Raw genomic sequence first — 20,704 nt, forward strand, 5'->3', positions numbered from 1 at the left:
TGACAGACTGGCCTTCCCCTCTATCTGCTCACTTCTTTAGCCTGGAATGGAAAATGATTACAGGTCTTCAAGGAACAATGAAGTATTTCTGCAATTAAATATGGTCAGCTAATCTACTGATTAGTGAGGGGACGGTGTTAAAAGTAGAGTGTCTGTATCTAGGTGCTTACAATGTTCTTAATGGTAGGCAGCCTCACTGTGAAAAATGGAGTGACTACTTTCTGGGAGTGTTTACTCTTTTGCTGCTAGCTTGAAAGCACAGGCAAACTCTTGATTCTGATTTAAACCTCTTGAGGGAGGTTGGTATGTGTAGTGCCATAGTCAGATGAATTTCTGTAGCTGTTGCAGCTTGCTCAAGTGCAGCTTTGGTTCTAAAACAGCATCTTTGTGTGGATAACTACTCCTGTATAAGCTCTGGAGTGCTTAATTGTGCTCTGCAGACTTGACTGTAGTTTCATGTACTATTTGATAACATACTAGGATGTAGGCACAGTACATATATTTGTGTTTTTCAAGTTGTTTTTACTTAGATGAAATCCCCTAAATTCAGTTCATACAGCTGTTATGTTGGAATGACAAGATGGTGTGGCATGTCTTCTAATCTGCTGTTTCTAATCCAGTTTAACAAAATTTACCAATAGATCTTCTCTTTTCAATTTACATTGCTAGATCAACCAGTGATCCAGGAAACAATCAGCACCAGACAGATGAGGAGACCCAAATACATAAAGGTCTTTCAAGGAGAAGCCAGGCTGTTGGTGCTGTGCTTAGTGTCCTCCTGGTTGTTCTCACTGCATGTCTCATAATCTTGCTGTTCTACAAAAAAGAGAGGAGGTAAGAAATTATTACAAGGCTTTAGAAGTTCTTTGTCAGGATTTGGTTTTCTGCCATAAATGAAAGGGGAATAGTAAACTTCATAGATTTGGGTTTTTCAGTTGGCAGCATCAACTGTCCAACTGCTGGTTCCTTCAAATTCTCCATTACTGTCTGAAGGCCCATGTAGAGAAGGCTGAGTTGGTCTAGCCAACTCAGTTGTGAGCAACTGGTAATTTAAGGAGCATGAAGCAGTATCCACACTATTGTTAATATTTGATATCCCTCTGCTTTCATGGAGTCAGGCTAGATCCATACAACAGTGTCAAGGAAAAAGTGCAAGTTCTGCTGTTCTTCTGCTTTCCAGACAACTTTTGGTTGTTTTCCCCTTAAATATGAAGGGAATCAGAGGGGTTTCAGAACAGTCAGCTTGAAGCTGTACCAAAGGGCAAGATGTACATCATCCCAGACTGGATTTTGAGTGGTTCAAGATCAATGTGATAGTTTGCAGCTCATTTGTTGACATGTTTTATGTGGATGGTAAAAATCTAGTGAAGAAAATTGAGGGCTAAAAGGTGTTCCTAATGTAGTGTTCTTTCCTTTGTTCAGGGAAATTGTAATAAGCAAGATAACAAACTGCTGCAGAAGATCATCTGGTGTTTCCTACAAATACACAAAGGTAATTTCACAATCAAACTTGTTTCTTATTGAGTTTTCTTAATATGAAGCTTTTGCTAATAAATAAATAACCCCTTTAATTCCTAGTTCCTTTTGTGCACGGAAACCATATGGTGTGGCATCAGGAAAGACACATAGCTGATATATGTATATTTATATATTTATATTGTGAAATGGGAAAGGAAGACAGAGTTGAAGAAATGAAGAGCAGTCCGTAAATTGCCAAATAGCATGTGAATGTACAAGAGAACAAAGTCTGTTTCACCACAGTGAAAAATGATGCTCTTGCAGTATTTACTCTCTCACAGCTACCTTAAACCAAGGCTGTGCATGCTGTGGGGTCTGATGACTGGGGGGATCAGTGTGTGTGTCAGTCTAGAGTGGCAGATGCAGTCTCCTCTTTTCTTTTCTTGCAGATAAACAGTGAAGAAGAAGCTAATGAGAATGAGACAGAGTGGCTTATGGAGGAAGTCGCAGCACCAAATCCAAGAGCAGCAAAAGGAGGGCAGGAGAATGGTCACATTGCTACCAAGTCTGTTACATCTGAAGCCCTTACCTCTCTCTGTGTAGATGACCTGGACAGTGAGGATGAAGTGTTAACCATTCCAGATGTAAAGATTCAAACAGGAAGAGGACTAGACAGGAGCAAGCACCCACAAAAGAAGCCACACCATTTTGGCAGTGATAACAAATCTTATTTACTGAACGGAGGAAAGGAAAGGAAAGCAATAGCTAAGCCAGGCCAGCAGCAGGCACAGAACTCTACAAATACAGCATCGTTTCATGATGATAGTGATGAGGACTTGTTGAATATTTAATAACCCCTCTTGTGCCTAATCAAATATATTTAGAGAGATTATATATAATGGGACAACATTTCCAACCAAATACGAGGACTTCAGCCTGAAAGATTTTTCTGAATTTTGCCTTTAACAAGAAACCATTGAAAAGGGAAGAAGAGAAAGATTTCTTGGTTGTTTGCAATGATCTGTTCAGTGATGACTGGATTTCTGACATCCAGTTGGCTGAGTTAGTTGACTCTCTCTAGCCAGGGCACTTTTATTTTTTTTTTTTTTTAAGTCTCAGCATAGATGTTAAATGCTTGCTTAAAAAAGAGAAACCTTTGAAAAGAAAGGATTAAGGCTCAATGAAGCCCCTGGCTTCTGAGACTCAAGTTATCTGACTACTACTGTTTTAACTCCTTGTATTTATTGAGCCTCACTACTCAGGTTTGCTTAATAGTAACATGTTCTTCCTGCCGGCAGGGTATTCTTCTATGGGCTCACCCATTGTGAGACAAGGAAAAGTGTAACTTCAGTGTGTTGAGATGATTTGATGTAAATTTTGGAGCTGGTCTAATTTATCCTGTAAATTTGAATATCCATAATAATTTAAACAGATCATTGGTTCAAAGGTGTGGACTGAAAGGTACAATTCTGTATAGCTTTAGCCTGAAATGGTTGCTGTTCTTCGCATGGTTTTTGGTTTTTTTTTGGTACTGGTCATATGACTGACTTCATCAGTATTTGCCTAAGCAGCTGACAAGCACCCAAAGATTTTTTTTTTTTTCCTTGATTATGGCTGGACTGGGCCAACTGCACAGAGAACCAGAGTTTTCAAGGACATAGAGGCAAGGTTCCTATAATACAATCTGCGCTATCCAGTTTGTCATCACCAAGATGATTCCTAGATCCAAGAGGATTCCTAGTCTGTATAAAGCCTCTCTCTGGTATTAATTTCAAGAAAATAGATTTGGGGCAATATTTTCTGATAGCCTAATTTCTAGTCTGTATACTATGATCCTGGCCACGGTCATTGATTAGAAATGTTGCTGGAAATAAATGAAACTCAGTTTTTCTCTAGCAGTCTTGCTCCTCTCCAGGTGTTTCCTAAATAAAATTATGGACAAAGATAGGGTTTCAAAGCATTGTACAAGAACATGCATTGGTCAGAATTTTTTGAAACTTTTTGTTGTTCCTTTTGGCTGGCTTATTCAGTTTCAACAATGGTTTCTTTTTATAAAACTCCATTTTGAATCAAAATAGTGTAATATAAAATATTCAGCAATTTCAATAAAAGGTATGAAGTGGGTATTCCAAATCCCACATCTCAAGTCTGGAATCTTTTTTACACTATTCTGTATGCTGCTCACCAGCCTAGTGTGACCCTTTCCTGCTGTGATGGTTAACGCCTCAATCATGTCACTCAAAATGAGAAACAAATGTTTGATTACAAAGATCAGAATATATAGGTAGGACTGATGGTGTATTCTTTCTTTAATCAGACTTCAGCTTTGTTCCTCTTGTATTGTTACTAGTGGAGCTGTAAGTCAGTCTGGCTTAAGCTGCATGTTTTCAAACTTAAATCAGCGTTTTTCATATTTATAATTAGGAGAGCTTGGAGAAGTGAAAGGCTTGATGGTGTATTCTTAATATTATCTGTTATCATTACAACAGTTCTCTCCAATGCATGTTGGAGTGTTCTGCTTCCCTTCCTCAAGTTATCAAGGCCAGCATTTTGGAGGTGTTTGATCTATGAACCAGCTGCATGAAATTATTTCTCCTGTGTAAAATCCCATGGTCTCTTTGTTTGGGCTGTGCCTAGCAAGGCTTAGGTAGAACACAGCTATTCTGTCTGGGGGTGCTTATCTCACCAATCTCAATGATATAATTTGCATCTGACAGCAGTGAGTGACTTGAGTGCCTGGTCTTGGAACTACTGCCCACTTTTTACCTAGGTAGGCATTTGTATGTAGGCTGGCTGAATCCTGCCTCACAGACAGCTGGATGCATAACCAGCTTCACCAGACTGTTTTTCACAGAATACTCAACTCCATGGAAGGGAAGGGTTATGACAATAGCAGGGCCCAGGTGAGTATGCACAAATGGCTGGACCAGGAGCAGAAAAGCATTGCCAGTCAGCAGTACAGCTCCTTGGGGACTGTCCCTAAGAAACCCACCAGCCTGGCAGAGTCCCACACAGCCCCTCTGGGCTGGCTGCAGAGAGAAGGGTGGGAAATGAGGAAAACTGGCCCGGTCTGGATTGAGCTTCTGTAGTTCAAGGGAAACTTTTGCACACCATTACCAACTGTTTAAATAAAACTGTTGCAAAAGAAGTGATGTGAAGGGTTTTTAATGTTTTTAAGATGTGGCCTGATGCCTTGGCTTCACCCACTTCCCGGGCAGGCTTTGACTTCAGTTCCCTTGGCCCCAGCTGCCTGCATACATCCTCCTGCTGAGGAAGGTTTGCAGGGGCTGGCTCTGAGCATGGTGGCTGCTGTGCACTTTTTGTGTCCTGTTCCCCTCCCCAGCTCCACGTGGAACTCCTGAAGCTGGAGAGGCAAGGCTCTGGTGTGGGGTGGTGCTGTGTTTGGCTGAGGGTGACACAGCTGTGAGTGGCCAGGAGAGGACTCCTTGTTAACTTGTAGATGTTCCTGATGGAGAAGAGGAGGAAGCACATATGTGTGATATGGGGAATGATCTTGAATATTGGCCTGCAAAGCAGCTTTCACAGCTGCTCAGGCCACTCTTGGTCTGTTTCTGATGAGCAGTGAGACCAAGTTCTGTTTCAATGCCTGGGCCAGAATGGCCTTTTGAGTTGCTTTATCTTTTTTCAGAGTGTATTATGTCTTTAATTTTTTTCCCCCCTGTTACCTAAGCTATTCCAATTGCATTCCAGACAATTTTTCACTTTTTAAAAATGTCTTTTAAATGTTACCTTGACTTACGCTTTTATTTCTGGTGGAAAGCTGCTGTTGTCAGCTAAAGATATGGGAGTAGCTGGTCTCTATCCATAGGGAGGACAATGTACCACTGGAGCCTAATATAATTGCATTTATTTGAGATGCCTGCACTGATGTCTCCCTAAAGTCCTATAGGTCTTCTGTGGTAAAAAAAAAAATAGCTGTTTTGGCCATAGATACTGTATATTGTGGCTTTCCACAGCTATTCCCAGTGCATGATTCTGTACTGAATGTTTTTAATCTTTTGTATCTCTGCAAAGATACTGTCAAGTAAAACTGTGTTCCCTGATACAGGTGGGGAGAGGATTTCCTTGGGAATGGAAGAGTGTGGAGGGTGAGGGGTGAGACACACATGATACAGGAGTTTTCAGGAAAGCTATTTTTTCTTTACTGCTATTATGGCTCAATGTATAGACACTTCATTTTTCAGAGTGTACCCACCTGTTTTTTACAGATTTTTTTAGACAAGCTTTGCTCACGTGGTGCCCAGCCATTCTGCCCTAAACCCATGTATTGCTTGTGTGTTGGTTGAATTTTCTATCTATGTTTTCTCCTTAAAAATGCCCATTATTTGAGGAGCTGACTGGCCTAATTAAAGAAATAACCCCAAAGCCCCCAAGAAAAACTGAAGGGCTGTGGCCCATAGGGTCTTTTCCAGAGAACAGTAATGTGTAAGTGCTCTGATTAGGGGTTAAAGGCAAATTCTCCCTGGGTGAATTAAGGTCTGATTTCAAATGAAACCTAAAAAATAGAGCTTGCAACATGTAGTTTAATAATTTATAGAGTTAGTCTTGACTTTTGGTCAAATATCTTTGTTACTTAAGTAGCTTTGCTGCCACCTAAATATATCAGTGCTGCAGAGGGGACCTAGTTGAGGTTTTTGAGGTGGTTTTGATGCCAAAATGCCAACCCTCGATGAGATTTTAGAGCACATTGGAGAATTTGACAGGTTCCAGAAGCAAACCTTTTTTGTCCTATGTTTGTTATCTGTTTGCTTCACCCCAGTGTACGTGGGGGTTGTCTTCTTTGCGTTCACCCCTGAGCATCGCTGCTCCAGCCCCGGGGTGGCTGAGCTGAGCCAGCGGTGCGGCTGGAGCCTGGAGGAGCAGCTGAATCACACAGTTCCCGAGTGGGATGGCCACGGGGCCAGCTTCAGCAGCCGCTGCAGGAGGTACGAGGTGGACTGGAACACAACAGGCATCAGCTGCACTGACCCCCTCGGCAGCCTGCTGGGCAGTGGGAGCAGCGTGCCCCTGGGTCCCTGCCGGGATGGCTGGGTCTACGACTCCCCAGGGAGCTCTCTCGTCACAGAGGTAAAAACAGCCCCCTTTGCCCTGTCCCCTCTGTTACAGACAAGGTGAGGGTTGGGGGGTGAGGGTTGGCAGAGTCTTGGCTGTGTTAAAATATCCCCTGCTTACCTGGAGAAGGGATTGTCTCTTACTGTGAACTTGGGGGTTTACAAGTCATCTTCCCTCTGTCCTTGCTGTGAAGTGCTGCCTTGGCTGCTCACGAGGCTTATATCTCTAGCTGGGGAGCAAAGCATATTTCAGCAAATAAATCCCCTGGTAGATAAAGTCCAGTTCTGAATGAAATACCTGTCACATGAGAGGGCCAATTGGTGAAGGTGTATAAACAGCACAGCTAGCTGTGCTGCAAACAAAACTGGCCAATGCAAAGGTCTTCTTTTCCCCACCCCCTTCTTTTTTTTTTCTTTCTCTTTTTTTCCCTTTTTTTTTTTTTTTTTTAATGAAGAATGTCTTTTAAAGTTGGTTTTAAATAAAAATGAATGGCAGTCAGTGTGGGGAAAGGTACTGCCTCCCACAATTAAACAGCTTAAGTCAGGAATAAACTGTAGAAAAGCGAGTGACTTTTGTGTTCTCAGGAATGGGAATAAGCTGAAAGTGGTACTTAAGCTACATGCTGTACTTCAGCAGTTTAGGTGCTTTAAGAACAAACCAGTAACTGGGATGACAAGTTTGGTCTCATCATAGAAACTTCCACCAAATGTTTAGAAGTGGTCAGGATTTTTTCCCCCACATGTTTAACACAGGAGCAGTTAAAGTCTGTGCTCTAGCAACTTCAGCATTCAGTTTTGTGAGAGGTTGGCCCTAGGTGTAAGGGGGTGCACTCTTAGGGCACTTCTTTCAGCAAGTGACAGGTTGTGAGATGTGAAATTGAGGAAGTGAGGCACCTCAAATGCAGGATGACCCAGGCCCTCTATGCAGCAGCAGCTCAGCAGGCATGTCTCACTGGAAAAGGCTGCAGCAGATCCTGTGGTCCAGATGCCCCCATCATCATCTCCTGAGGTTGTGGGAAGCTGAGCACTTGCAGTCTGTGTGGGCTCATGCAGTATGCTCTGACATCAGTTTTCTCCCCTTTCCTGCTGAAGGGGATGCAAGACCAGGCCCACAGGCCACTTCCTTCATGGGATAACCAGCTATGTCACATAATTCTGCATTTTGTCAATGACTTCCTGGTTTTGACTGTTTCTGTGAAACTTCTCAGGCTCTGTTATGTTGTCCCCTGCTCTGATAGCTAAGAAAAGGAAGGGATAATGCAGTGAAAACCATGTTATTCCAAAGGAAAAGTTTACATATGGAAAACTTTTTACACATGGAAAACGTCCTCATGGAAAATCCCATAGAGCATCAGAAAAAAATACTTGTTTTTGTCTTAATTATGGATGCATAGATTCAATTAAACCTAGCTACCAGGATTAAGGGAAAGGATTCTCAGTCATATTAAGGAAAGTTTTTTGCAATAACTGTTTCTCCAGTAGCTTTTATGCATTTCTACAAGTAAGGTAGGATAAGACTAGGTGGCAAATATATGTGGTACCCATGTGGTATAAAGCTTGGTCACAGATAAAAAATATCTGTTCTCCAGACACATACAACAAGTCGTTGAGCTAAAGATCAGAGTAGAGAGAAAATGCTGTGAGCTCAGGGCAGATGGAGATACTTCCACCCTCCTCCGGGAGGCCAGTGCTCCATGGGATACGGGACAAGGCAGGCTCCTGAAGGCATCTAAAATGCTTTTAGTAAAGGCATCACACTTAGTCCTGAGTGGTCTGTGGGGACTATTTTGCCATGCCAGGGTATAAGGCAACAAGAACTGCTCAGAAATGTTCACCATCAGCCATAAAAAAAAAAGCTGTTTAAAAAACTAAGGGTGATCGTCAGATCCATGCTGATTTGATCAATGAGTGCCGACAGTTTCGGGTGCCAGTTTTGACAGATAATAACTCACTTATGTTCCTTCCAAAAAAGAGAGATGAGACATGAATGGGAAATGCCAGTAAACTGCTCAAGGGCTTGATCCAATTTTTAATGTTGGACAATTAGTTAAGTTAGTAGGATTTCTGTGTGCTGATAAAACAGGCATTGACCCAGAATACAAGCTTAAATCTTTAACTTAAGTGAAGGAGAGTTGTGGACGTGAGCCAGCTCCTCATTTCACTCTTTTGTCTCTGACTGTGGTTGTTCCTTTAGTTTGACTTGGTGTGTGAGGACTCCTGGAAGTTGGATCTCTTTCAGTCTTCTGTGAACGCTGGGTTTTTTCTTGGCTCCATAAAGATTGGCTACATTGCAGACAGGTACGTGTGAGCTGGCAGAAAAACCCTCTGACCTCCCTTATCAATGTTCAGCAGCCAAGCTTAGATGAAGGTTGTGCAACTGATATCACCTCTGCTCTTCTGAATAAAAGGTCATCCCTCTGGGAGTTCAGCCACAGCATGAGCCAGTATCTTTCCTACCTTTTAGCTTGTATATGGTGGTTAGCACAGATCTGCTCAGTGAGCCCTGCAGAGCCCACAAGGGTGGTTTTAGAACTGTACACTGAACTTCTGTGTCACATCAGAGCCCTTGGGTGTTAACCAAAGCCAGGAAATGCTGCTGCTTTGGATCTCCCACTTCATCTGTCACAGTCTGTGCAGCTGCAGCTTGGAAACGATTTGCTTCTTTTGGAGAAGCTTAGAACTAATTGGCACAGATTGCCAGATGTGTACAGCAGCACTCACTGGGAAAAAAGCAGATAATCCCTGCACGTCCCTGTTCAGAGCAGCAGAGTCAGACTCCCTTGCTCAGACACCTGGGGTTAAAGAGAAACAAATGCCAGTACTGGAGGGCCCATTTTCCCCTTTGCTCCCCTTCTGCCTAGGCTCTGAGTTGCTCCAGCTGTGAAATGCAGCCCATTCATAAGTAGATCATTCATAGTGTTTCAAAGGTTAAGATTTCGGAAAATAAATCCCTTTTAAATCTGGTGCATGTGGAAATATCAGAATTACAATATTAACACATACTTATTTTTCAGTCCCAATGTAATATATTTAAACATGGGATTATTCTTTATTTCCTGAAAGTTTTGTGGAATTGCTGAGCAACTGGCACAGTAACTTTTCATGGCATAGAAAATGAGATAAGTGAGTAAAGGGTGAGAAAAAAAAAAAAGCACGTCTCTATTTTGCATAGAAAAATTGAATTTTTTCTCCCTGAAGATACACAAACCTCTTACTAGTTTAAAATGCTTCCATGACTAGTGGCTTACTTCATTTTGCCTATCATTTTCCAACCCAGGTTTGGCCGTAAATTTTGCCTTTTAACAACAATTGTTGTAAATATTGTGTGTGGAATGCTTCTGGTCTTCGTGCCCACCTACCTGTGGATAGTCATCATCCGGTTCTTGCAAGGGCTGGTCAGCAAGGGCTGCTGGACTGCAGGCTACATCCTGGGTGAGTGCAGGACTTTCTCCCAGGAGCAAGACTAGCTGCAGAAGATGAAGGGACAAAACTCAACTCCAAAAACCGTGAAAAAAAGTGCCATTTAAAAAATGTGTTTTATTAAGGGGTTTTGTCCTTCTTTGACTTCTCAGGATGTTTTCAAACACAGTCTTTAGGGAAAAACAGCAGTAGCCTTCAAAGCTCGAGCAAGCAGTGGTATATTAGGGCTCTTACCTCAAGACAGGCTTTCCCCTATGGCACAACTCACTTTAGCAGATCTGTCTGGGCCCCATGTCTCTTCTTTCTTCCATCAGGCTCTGGCTGGGGAAGGTGACCAGGCAGACACAGCCCCTCTGGCCTGGCCACAGATAGGATGGTGACAGAGGAGGCCATTAAAGAAGCAGGCAGAGGGTGGGGAAAGCTTGAAACATTTTTATGGCACAAAGAGCATTAAAGGGCAAACAGTGGCTTCAGAACCTAAAAATAACCGAAGAACAGCACGAACTTGCTGATAAAAAGACAAGGTGTTTGTGTACCTGTGTGTATCCACTGGGCTGAGCCGAGGCCAAGCCGTGGAGGAGCCAGCAGTGCTGGTGAGGCACAGCTCTGCGGCCAGGCTGGGTCTGGGGCCATCTCAGGACTGCTTTCTGGTTCAGGGTAGAGCTGCCTGGGTTCTCTGATTTTAATGGAGTGGAGTTCAGTCTTGTGTTCAAAATTCCCAACTGCGAGCAATCACTGAAGCAGCAGATTAACTATTTTAAAAGCTGATCAATGGAACCTGAACAGTGTTAAGGTGGCAGGTGGCTCTACTAAGTATCTCTGAGAGATGCAGTTCATTGTGATAGTGGTAAAAATGTAAAAGTCAGTGGCCTAAACTTCCATTAAGTCTTTCAGTGTGGTCATCTTGCTAATTCAGTTCTCCATATGTCTGATATTAATAAAATAAAATGCCTATCCTGCAGTTCAGACTGTCTTCTGCTAAGACATGATTATTTCTTCCTGTACATTCTGGATGCTTGCTTGGTCTCTTAGATCCTTTCCTGGCACATATAAAATCTCCATCCCCTCTTCTGGTGAGCTTTAAGCCATTTTAGAGCACTAGGTCCTTTTCAGGACAATGATTTTCCCCATCCTGATATTTTCTCTCTGTTACATCTTCTTATTCCTGGGTTCTCTCGAAACTCTCTTACGAAAAAGATCCTGAACCAACCCCAAAGCTCCCTTAAATTTGTATCTTCTCCCTAAGGGTGGTCAATACTGAATGTCCAGGGAAGGATACAAGGACAGAACAACCTTGTTGTCCTGCTCTGCTGGGGCACTTTTCTAACCTTCAGCTGCTTCTGGCTCAGTCCTCCTGAGCCTGAGGAGATGTCTTTGTGCATCATTTGACTGAGCAGCATTAGCCAATTTGTGGTTCCAAAACTCAGCAGTTCATTTGGCTGCTAGTTAGTTCCTTACTGCTCTTTTTCTAATGAGTTTGCCTTCTTGAAGTCACACAGCTGAATGCAAAATGTTGAGTGTGCGTGTGCCTGCCTGCTGGAATAGTTACTTTTAACCCTGGATCAACAAGACTTAATGTGTGGGTCTGTGCTGTGGAGTTGCAAAGTGCAGACAAACAGTGATCCCAGCCTGGCCTGGGAGCTCTGTGCCATCCTGTGACACACGTTTTCCTTCTGCACTTGGAGTGAGATGCAGGCCGAAAGCCTCTACTTTAGAAATAAAATATTCAGCCTTCTTGTTGGGTTGGAGGCATTACCTATGTTGGCATTAGATTTCACAGCAAAATCCACCTGTGTGCCTTGAGGAGTGCTTGGTTTACGCTGAGATCTCCGCAGCAGAGCACATTCCTGGATGTCTTAGGCCAGTGCACGGCCAGCAGCAGTGTTTTCTTCTCTGCTGGGGTTTGGGTGCCAGAAAGGCCAATCGGGGGTTTTGTCTGGGGGCATTATGCCGGGTAGCCCATCATTACCAAGGTTTCTCCGAGGCGTTACCATAGTGTTGGTCCTCCAGCATCCCCCAGCTGGTTTCTGCAGTGTGGGGCAGCCACGGCACTCACCTGTCCCTGTGCACATTCCCAGTGACAGAAGTGGTGGGCCCGGATTACCGGAGGACGGTGGGGATCCTCTACCAGGCGGCTTTCTCCGTCGGGCTCCTGCTCTTCGATGCCATCGCTTACGCCATCCCTCACTGGCGGTGGCTGCAGCTGACGGTCACCCTGCCGACCTGCTTCCTCCTGCTCTACTACTGGTGGGTGCCCTTTTGTTGGACCTCTGCCCACCACCCAAAAAACCCGGCTTCTCCTGCTTCCCAGGGCTTGATGCTGAGAGACACCTCCTTTCTGGCATGCACACCTCTTGGTTGCAAAGAGAAGGTTCCCAGCAAAAATGAGCGGGAAATAGGACCCCTCAACAACTGAGATCTTGTTGAATCCTAGCCTGTGCACCTCACCTGACCTTGTGTTTAAAAAACAGACCACTTGGGGGAAAATCAGACTAGTATAATTTATTATTTTCTTTAAGCAATTCATAAATGAAAATAGGTGCCTTGGCATAACTTAGTTGGTCTTGCACTGAAAATATGGTTATTGACAGATCATCTAATGCTAATGTAACTGTAACAGGTTGTTAGCATGTTCTTTAAAGGCAGAAAAGCTGCAGTTTTTTGTGGTCCAACCAAAAAAAAAGTACTTGGACACTCCTTCATTTGAATTTCCTCTATTTTTAATCAATATTTTTTTGTTTGAGTGGCTTGGATTTGAGAAATTATCTGCATGGGTCAAGTGGTTAGGAACAGTAGAAAGAAATTTGTTGCCTTCCTTCTTCCATTGTTTTGAATTAGCAAGCCAGTTCTAGCTTAATTAGTACTTCTTAACCTGTATTGGCAGAAGTGAAAAATGGCTCCCTAAGAGGAGCTGGTTTGTGGTGAATGGGCTGGATAAGATGAGAGCCCTGCTCACCCTCAAAGCTCCTCCCTGATGTATCTTTAGCAAACTCCTCTTTGACTAAAGCCACTACCTCAACTGTTCCTCTTCCAATCTCAGCCAGGGGATATACTACTTTCCCTCACTGGGGGAGTGGGACGTAGCACACGAAACCCACCCAACCAAAAAACCAAAAATCCATCTACCTCTCTTTAACCCCTCCAAAGTCTCCGCTCACGGGAGAACAGGTAGGCTTTGCTTTGTTGTATAATGGCATCCACTCGCATTGTAGGTGCCTCCCAGAGTCTCCCAGGTGGCTGATATCTCAAGGAAAAAATGACAAAGCCATGAAAATTGTCAGCGATATAGCTAAAAAAAATCGGAAAAAGATGCCTTCCCATTTTAAGGTGAGCTCAGGGTTTGCTTGTGTATGTAAGTAAGCATCATGACAGTACCTTACATGAGTTCTTCCCAGAGAAATTTTATGTACTATGTACTGGCTCTTCCATAGGATATTAAATTTGAAGAGGAAGATTGTGGAAAGCAGAATCCCTCACTGATGGACCTCTTCAGGACACCACAGATAAGAAGAAACACGCTCATTTTGATGTACAACTGGTAAGAATATGATGATAGAGAGCTGGTTTTGGAGTTCTGGATTTGAAAAGTCCATCAGAACACAGATGTCTGTTCTCTTACTATCTAACAAATCCAGGATGCTCTTCTCTGCCCAGGTTCACGAGCTCCATCCTCTACCAGGGGCTCATCATGCACATGGGAATGGCTGCTGAGAACATTTATCTGGATTTTCTCTATTCCGCACTTGTTGAGTTCCCAGCTGCCTTCATCATCATCATCACTATTGACCGTGTTGGGCGGCGCTACCCCTGGGCCGTGTCAAACCTGGTGGCTGGGGCTGCCTGCCTTGCCACAGCCCTCATCCCAGAGGGTAAGTCACCTGAATGAAGCCCTGTGGGGGTTTCCCACCCTGTCCTCTGGAACCTCCATGCTGCTTTGTGAGGGTGCCTTTGCCGCTGCTCACTGCTGGTCCTCGCTGCTCCTGTTCCCTCACTCACACGGGTGAAACGAGGTCCCTTAAAAACATCAACTGAAGTGAGATCAGAGGTCCCACAAAATAACCCTGTTGTATTAGCTGACAGCTGCTAAGTCACTGGGATGCTTTTAAATGTGTTGAATGTATTTTCTCTGCAGACATGCATTGGTTAAAAGTGATAACTGCTTGCATTGGGAGAATGGGAATTACTATGGCTTTTGAAATGGTTTGCTTTGTAAACACAGAACTGTATCCAACTTATATCAGGTAGGTGCATCCTCTCCCCAGCTGGCATTTAGCCTGGAAACAAATAGTTGAGGCTGATGTGTATCTTATGTTTTATGCTAAATTAAGTTACCCTCAAATGTGTCAGAACTACACAGGTACTGTTGAACATAAAGTAGATGAAGCACAATTAAAATACTTTAAAAAGGTAGCTTAATAAAGAAATGTACTTTTAGGCAAGGGAAAAAAATCACATGACTGAAATAAAGGGAAAATTCAGGAGAACCAGGGTGGGTGAGGGAATCTGAAGTTCCACAGAAAGCCTGGATCTGTCCTGTGCAAGTTGTGATCCATCCCCTTCCATCTGCAATGCTCTGACACTAACATGATCCCTTTGCTGCCAAACCAGGAATCTCGGGGTGATGGTTTGCTCCTCTTTGTGTGATATTGGTGGAGTCATCGTCCCCTTCATTGTCTACAGACTGGTGGAGATCTGGCACGATCTACCACTGATTGTCTTCAGTAAGTGCCACCTTACCTCCTTGCTGGCCCCTTGCCGGGTGCAGTGGGGCACCCAAGTTCCAAAGGGAGGGAAAAGCCACCAACAGAGCTGCTTGAAGCTCAGCAGAATCCCCTTGCTCTCTACAAGGCCTTAGCCTTTATGACAAGCTGGAACTTCTTTATTCACTCATGTCTCCCCTGCCCCTGTGATTTCTCCTTGCATTTTAAAGGAAGTTAGAGTCAAATACACGTTTGACAGATGGCAAAGAGCTCAGAAATTTTTTGATTAATAGCTTAATATTTGATAGCTTTAAAGCTGATTTACTGCTCTTTTGTGAGTTATATTGTCTCTGTCCAGCAGTTAAAGCCTAGAATTTAAGGTAATTGCCTATTTAATGGAGTACAAGTGTGGCTGTTATGCTTCAGCTTTTCTAACACTTTGTTAACTCTCTCTTCATCTGTTTGGAAAGTGGCTGGTAAATAAATGCAAGATGAGTTCTGCAGACTAGTGACCTGAACTCTCAGGTCAAGGCCTGCAACACTTCTGTGACTCTTTAGGTCAGCACATTATTTATAGAAAAATACCTTGAATGGCAATATGCAGATTTTAACAGACAGGACATCTAGAAGGGCGCTTAGTAGATTTAAAATACATGCCAAACATGTACAAACTGGATAAAAAAATTATCAGAGGAGAATTTGGTCATATTGCTTAGAAGGTAATACATTGTGTATACATTTTCTAATCTTATGGGAATAGCATAAAGATGGAATATGTTTTCTGGCATGCTTTAGCACTAAAAAGAGTTCTTTCCTCTATAAAGGAAGGATCCTTTATAGTTTATATCAACCAGTTTGAGGTGTCCTAGTTCATGCATAACTCAGAAGACAACTTGTCTTGGTGCTGTCTCCACAGGGCAGCCACATCCTTCCATTTTAGCACCAGCTAAATTATAGTTTTGTATATAGAGACTTGAGGTGTACATCTTGTATGAAGAACAAAATAAAATGCCATTGACAAGTCTGTTCTGTCTGGCAGTAGCAAGTGGTTGACAAATGCTTACAAGCTCTTTGTGCCTCTGTTTTGAAGCTGTGCTTGGTTTGATTGCGGGTGGATTGGTGCTCCTTCTGCCTGAAACTAAAGGAAGAGTTTTGCCTGAGACTGTGGAGGATGTTGAAAACTTTCACAGGTGAGTCATGATGATGAACTTGTAGCAGTTTTCACTTGAAACTGGGCAAAATCCCTGTCCAGGGGTAATCCAGGGATTACTTGGCTGCCTTGTTTGTTTCCAAGAATTTGCTGGGTAATTTCCAGACTCTCACTGGACAGATTCAGGACTTCTTTTATCCCATGTCTACCTAGGCATCTTGAAAACAAGTAGCCTAGGCCTTTACTGGCCTGTGAATAGCTGCACTAGTCTCTCAAATGTGCTGCAACACCATTATAAATGGTATTTATAATATTAATTAATAATTATTAACAATTGAACAGCACAAGGGCAATCTTGATAGCAGTTTCACATGAAGTGAAGCACCGGTATCTGCTGAGGAGCAGACTAGGTTTGCTGAGGAGCAAACCTAGGGAAATATATATCTGATCATTTTCTTGGGGCAAAGGCAGAGCAGGTGAAGAACTTGAAGTTAGGTGCTCCATGAACAGCTTCATTCCTGGTTGATGTTCATGTCTTATTACTCTTGCAGGCAAAGTGCTCCAAAGACCAAAAATATCTATCTCCATGTCCAAGGATCAGAAGCAGGACGTGGCTGAAGAAGGCATAACTCTTACAGGGTAGTGTGCTTTAGGGCAGTAGCGTGGAAATGCCACTTAGAATAAATACCCTCTCAAAAATCTTGCCTCTCTTATTTCAATTTCTATGCATATCCTTTATTTACAGTGTTTAGGGTTTTCTGATGGGATTGTCCCTATTGCTGCATAGCTGCTTCCCCCTCTGTACACTAAGAGAAACATATTTTAGGGCTGGGAAATTTTTGTATCAGCTGTGTGGATTTCAATATGGACTTCAAGAGGTCTAACTTGAGTATGGTGGGATCCATACCAACAAAACTTTGTAAGTCTCCATAAAGTCTGACTTTGTTTGCTTTTTTTAAGAAGAGGCAGCATAATATTTATTAAGATTTATCTCCATTGTAGAATCAAGGTAACTACAAACCTGGTTCAATCATGTGACAACTCACACAGAGCTTTTAAAAATTTTATTTTTAGTTTCTCCTATTTTATTGGCTACTCACAAGGATGGGCATGTGGCAACTCCAGAGCATGAAAAAGAGTGCGTAGGAGAAACACTTATGATCCTTTATAGGGTAATGGCATTATACATGTGCCCTGCAGGGGCATTCCTTTGGAGTGAGCTGGGATCAGGCTTGGGGACTTGCAGGACCCTTGGTCAGGGTCTGGTGCATCAAGGAGAGTCAGGAACAGCACTGGGTCTTCCAGGAAATACCCAGCACCTTCAGAAATGTCCTAGTCCATCCTGTTGAGCGACTGCAACAGGCCTGTGGTTGCAGAGCAAAACAGGGACAGTGGTTCTGTGGCTCCCCTTCCCTGTGTTGCTGTTCCCTATCTGCTGGAAAACACTGGCTTTCCATAAGGGTACCATGAGCAGGGTACAAGATACCTCTGCCCTTTGATAATCAGCTGCAGGGAGAGAACTCCCAGCTGAGCAAGACACTGCTGGACTCGAGCAGGCAGGGTGAAATTCCCCCAGGATTGGATCCCAGTGACCTTGCACCTGCTTTCAGCTGACCTGAGGCTCAGTTAATGTTCAGTGTTGCTGTGGGGGCCTCCAAGGCAGGGAAGCGTGTTGTGCAGTGAGGCAGGGCCATGGCAAGGTTGCCTCGAAAAGATTAGGGACAGATCAGGAATGACATGACTTTGGCCCAGGCAGTTGCAAAATTAACATTTGCTTCAGGATCAGAGGGGCATAAGCTTGTCCTTAGAAGGCAGGAGGAACTGTGGGGGTGTAATTATGTGTCTGGTAGAGCTGGTGTCCTGCTGGTTGAAGTCATGTCTCTGCTCTGCACTAAAAGATATCTGTCAGAATTTCTGACTTACAGTTCTTTGATATAAAACCTGTTGCAGATAGAAAATGGGGTCAGTCGCAACAAGTCAAGCAAAACAGAAGCTGAGATGAATAAATGTGTAACTACAAAAGCCTAGTGCCAAGCCCCTTGCCCATCACACTGGTATTTATTCCCATAAGCACTGCTGCTGGCACAGCAGGAGCTACAGAGGTGGCAGGCTCTAGCACACCCTTTGCTTTGCGGTCACCTACATGTGATAGTGGCATCTGCTTCTGGTGGCTGCTTAATAAGTGCAAGGGCAAATGTCCTTCCTTCATTTCTTTGCTGGTGACCTTTTCCCCATTCATGGATTGCTTCCTGGAGCTGGGAAGTCAAAGAGATGTAAAAGCTGGTCCAGCTGCATGTGGCTGCTCTCAAAATGGGGAGCAGCAGCATTGTGTCCTGGGGGGTGGCAGGAGTGTGTCACCCCCAGGCTATGAGTGGTGCTCATATCCTGCCTCAGGGAACACACTTTGACAGTGACACAGCTTCCCTTCCCCTCAAGACTAGCTGAAGCCTGTCTGCTCCTGGGGCTGCTGGAGCATAATCAGGGCCAGGGCTGTCCCTGGAGCTTGGGAAGGAGCACTTCAGGACCAAGCACCATCTGACTCTGGTAAGAAACCTGGGAGCAAGTAAACAGACTCCTTAAGAAGACTCTGCCCCTCACCTAATTACTTAAACCTGGACATTGTATCAACTATGCCTGAAGAGAACATAAAAGCTCCATGTTTTGGGATGCCCATCAGGTTTCACCAACTGGGTTTTGGCAACCAGCTTTAATTTTACAAATTTCCTGGTGTTCTCCATGGCATCATCTGATGGGCAGATGGTCTTGTGGCCAAGGGCTGCACCTTTTTATGCACTGTTCTTGTTCTCTGCTGTTGCTGTTAGCACCTAAATCCAAATGCCAACATGCAAGCATGGCTGCTGTTTGGACACTTCTGTGTTCCTGTCCCATCCCTACTCTACAGCACTACATCCTTAATATTTTAAAATATTAAGAAATTGAGCCGTCTTGCACATCTAGAGCTGGTCAGGAGACAAACTCAAATCCAGAGAATAAATATAAGTTGATGAATATGATGTGAATCACAGCTTCCCAAGAGCTGTGGAGAGGGCTCTTCAGCCTTCAAAGGCACTACAGCAGTGATTTTTCCACCATGGTATGGAGGGAGAACTACTTTAAAAGCCATATCTTTTTTTTGGCTTAACTTTTCCCCGCCTCAGTACTTATTTCTGACAGATGCTTGGGAGTTTAGCCATGTAAATAATCAGTCTCAGGCGATGAGGAAAACATTCATGCATAAACACAAACTTTCATGTGCTTCAATATGCAGGGCAGAGTGTCCTGTTACTGTTTGTGCTGGTCCCAGGGGTGGCTGTGATGGGGCTTTCTGCCCCTTCCCTGTCACTCTTGATGCACTTGTATGCAGCCCAACATGTCCTGAGGATTCACTGCCTCCAGCTCCTCACTGTCTTTTATTTTTCATTTTCCAGCTTGCCTAATATCTCGTCAAATTCTGGAATGCCAAACCTTAAAAGCCAACCTGGGCTTAGAGATGCTTATTTTTAGTACATATTTCTGTGGAAGAAGAGGAGGAAAACTAGGAGGGAAAAGGATGCCCCAGGCTCCTACAGTGGCAGTGCTCATGCGTGGGTGGTGGGAGCTGAATTATCAACCAACCAACAGTACCAAGATTTTAAGGGAGGTAGAGGGAATTGTGACAGTAAATCAGACACTGCCTCTATGTTACTTTTGTGCAGAGTCAGCTGTAGCTTGGAGGAAGAGTTGGGCTATGACTGCACTCCTTACTACAGAAATGAGCTGAGTGAACAGCCCAAAGAGATTTCTGGTTTTATAAGAAGCAAAAGAAAATGTTCATTAATTTCCCGCTCCTGCCACATGAGTTGCTGATGTCAGATGCCCTGGGACACCAGAAACATGAATGTGTTCAGGAGGCAAATAGAAAAAAATATTGCAGGATGGTCCATGAGGGAGTGAAGCAAAAACATTTCTGGCTCAGGAAGTCTGCCTTTATTACACCCAGTGCTTTGACAATCAGATGGCCTCAGTGGGGGTCAGCCCTGCTGCTAAACAGTGGTCCCTGCCCAGAAGGTGCAACTACAAACTGCATAACTGAGGACAGACCTTGTGAGCCAGCCTCCCTTGCTGACCTGGAACAGGCAGGATGTCACCATCCAGGTGTAGCTCTGTGCAAAGGCCAGCAGAGCCCCTGAAACTGCATTGAGGAGGACTGTGACCAGAAGGCAGAGTTTGTGCCCAAAGCTGTGGAGGAAAAAAAAAAGAGAAGAAAGAGCTCCTGGAAGGGTAGGAGGTAAACCAAAAGGTTTGAAGAGGCTGAAGAGGGTGTCTGTTAGTTTTGAATAGCAGTCTTCTATATCTGCTCTTCCCTTTGCATCATTAACCATCTCTATGGAATTTCAGGGATCTCCCCGTCTTGTGTTTCCAGGTCATTGCTCACTTTTGGTTAATGACTTGGCCAATGAATTCAAGATTGCTCTGATATAGCTTTCCAGCCCATCTTTCAAAGCTGCCATAGCTTTATAACGGGGGTTTGTCTGCTAACTGTGATCTTTCCATATTTTCTTATCAACCCTGGCTGACTACTGTCATTTCTCATTCCCTTTATCACTATGACTCACTGATAGTCAGAAAGAGAGGGTTTCCAAAAGAAACAGCTGTCTGGAACACTGGAAAGGCATTTGACCTCTAGCTGACAGAGATACATATTCAGTTAGAAGTATGAATTATAAAAGCCATTTAATTAGTCAACATCCACTAACAAGAATACCACCATAATAGGTCCCAGCCAAAATAAGTGGCTTTTGTTTTCCACAGTAACATCAGCAGCTCCCATCATTCAATCTTCATCTTCTCATGAGCCTGACATACAGACATTTTTGACTTGCCCTGAAGTTCAGCCCATGAGAGCCTCATCAGACCACATTTAA

At 43.7% G+C, this 20,704-nt stretch overlaps 2 protein-coding genes and 1 long non-coding RNA gene across 4 annotated transcripts in view; 2 read left to right on the top strand and 1 right to left on the bottom strand.

The window, feature by feature from the left end:
- The window catches only part of IGF2R (insulin like growth factor 2 receptor), a 58,222-nt gene extending 54,618 nt beyond the window's left edge, over positions 1–3,604 (top strand). The window contains exons 46-48 of the mRNA XM_015622328.3: positions 670–834; positions 1,423–1,492; positions 1,908–3,604. Of these exons, the coding sequence (XP_015477814.1) occupies positions 670–834; positions 1,423–1,492; positions 1,908–2,309 (637 nt within the window). The 3' untranslated portion in view covers positions 2,310–3,604. The remainder of the gene's footprint in view (positions 1–669; positions 835–1,422; positions 1,493–1,907) is intronic.
- On the bottom strand, positions 485–6,869 carry LOC117244046. Its single transcript, XR_004496407.1, has 2 exons — positions 6,652–6,869; positions 485–816 (listed from the first exon to the last, which is right to left on the bottom strand). It is a non-coding gene; the product is annotated as an uncharacterized LOC117244046 (long non-coding RNA).
- On the top strand, positions 3,942–16,513 carry SLC22A2 (solute carrier family 22 member 2). 2 transcript variants are annotated; one of them, XM_015622329.3, is made up of 11 exons: positions 3,942–6,546; positions 8,725–8,828; positions 9,808–9,962; positions 12,029–12,197; positions 13,163–13,277; positions 13,382–13,488; positions 13,605–13,819; positions 14,083–14,191; positions 14,559–14,671; positions 15,741–15,840; positions 16,352–16,513. In XM_015622329.3, exons 1-11 carry the CDS (start codon positions 6,136–6,138, stop codon positions 16,416–16,418), a joined length of 1,665 nt encoding a protein of 554 aa, XP_015477815.1. In that variant the 5' UTR covers positions 3,942–6,135; the 3' UTR covers positions 16,419–16,513. The 2 variants fall into 2 exon arrangements, with proteins under 2 accessions (XP_015477815.1, XP_033368667.1); XM_033512776.1 differs by lacking the exons at positions 14,083–14,191; positions 14,559–14,671.
- The last annotated feature ends 4,191 nt before the right edge of the window (positions 16,514–20,704 follow it).

The sequence above is a fragment of the Parus major genome, chromosome 3 (genome assembly GCF_001522545.3).
Source record: "Parus major isolate Abel chromosome 3, Parus_major1.1, whole genome shotgun sequence".
Taxonomy (NCBI): Eukaryota; Metazoa; Chordata; class Aves; order Passeriformes; family Paridae; genus Parus; species Parus major.

Coding starts and splice junctions, on each gene's coding strand:
- SLC22A2 (XM_015622329.3), top strand. CDS start 6,136: ATGCCAACCCTCGATGAGATTTTAGAGCACATTGGAGAATTTGACAGG. Junction 6,547..8,724: donor GGAGCTCTCTCGTCACAGAG/GTAAAAACAGCC, acceptor TTGTTCCTTTAG/TTTGACTTGGTGTGTGAGGA. Junction 15,841..16,351: donor GATGTTGAAAACTTTCACAG/GTGAGTCATGAT, acceptor TTACTCTTGCAG/GCAAAGTGCTCCAAAGACCA.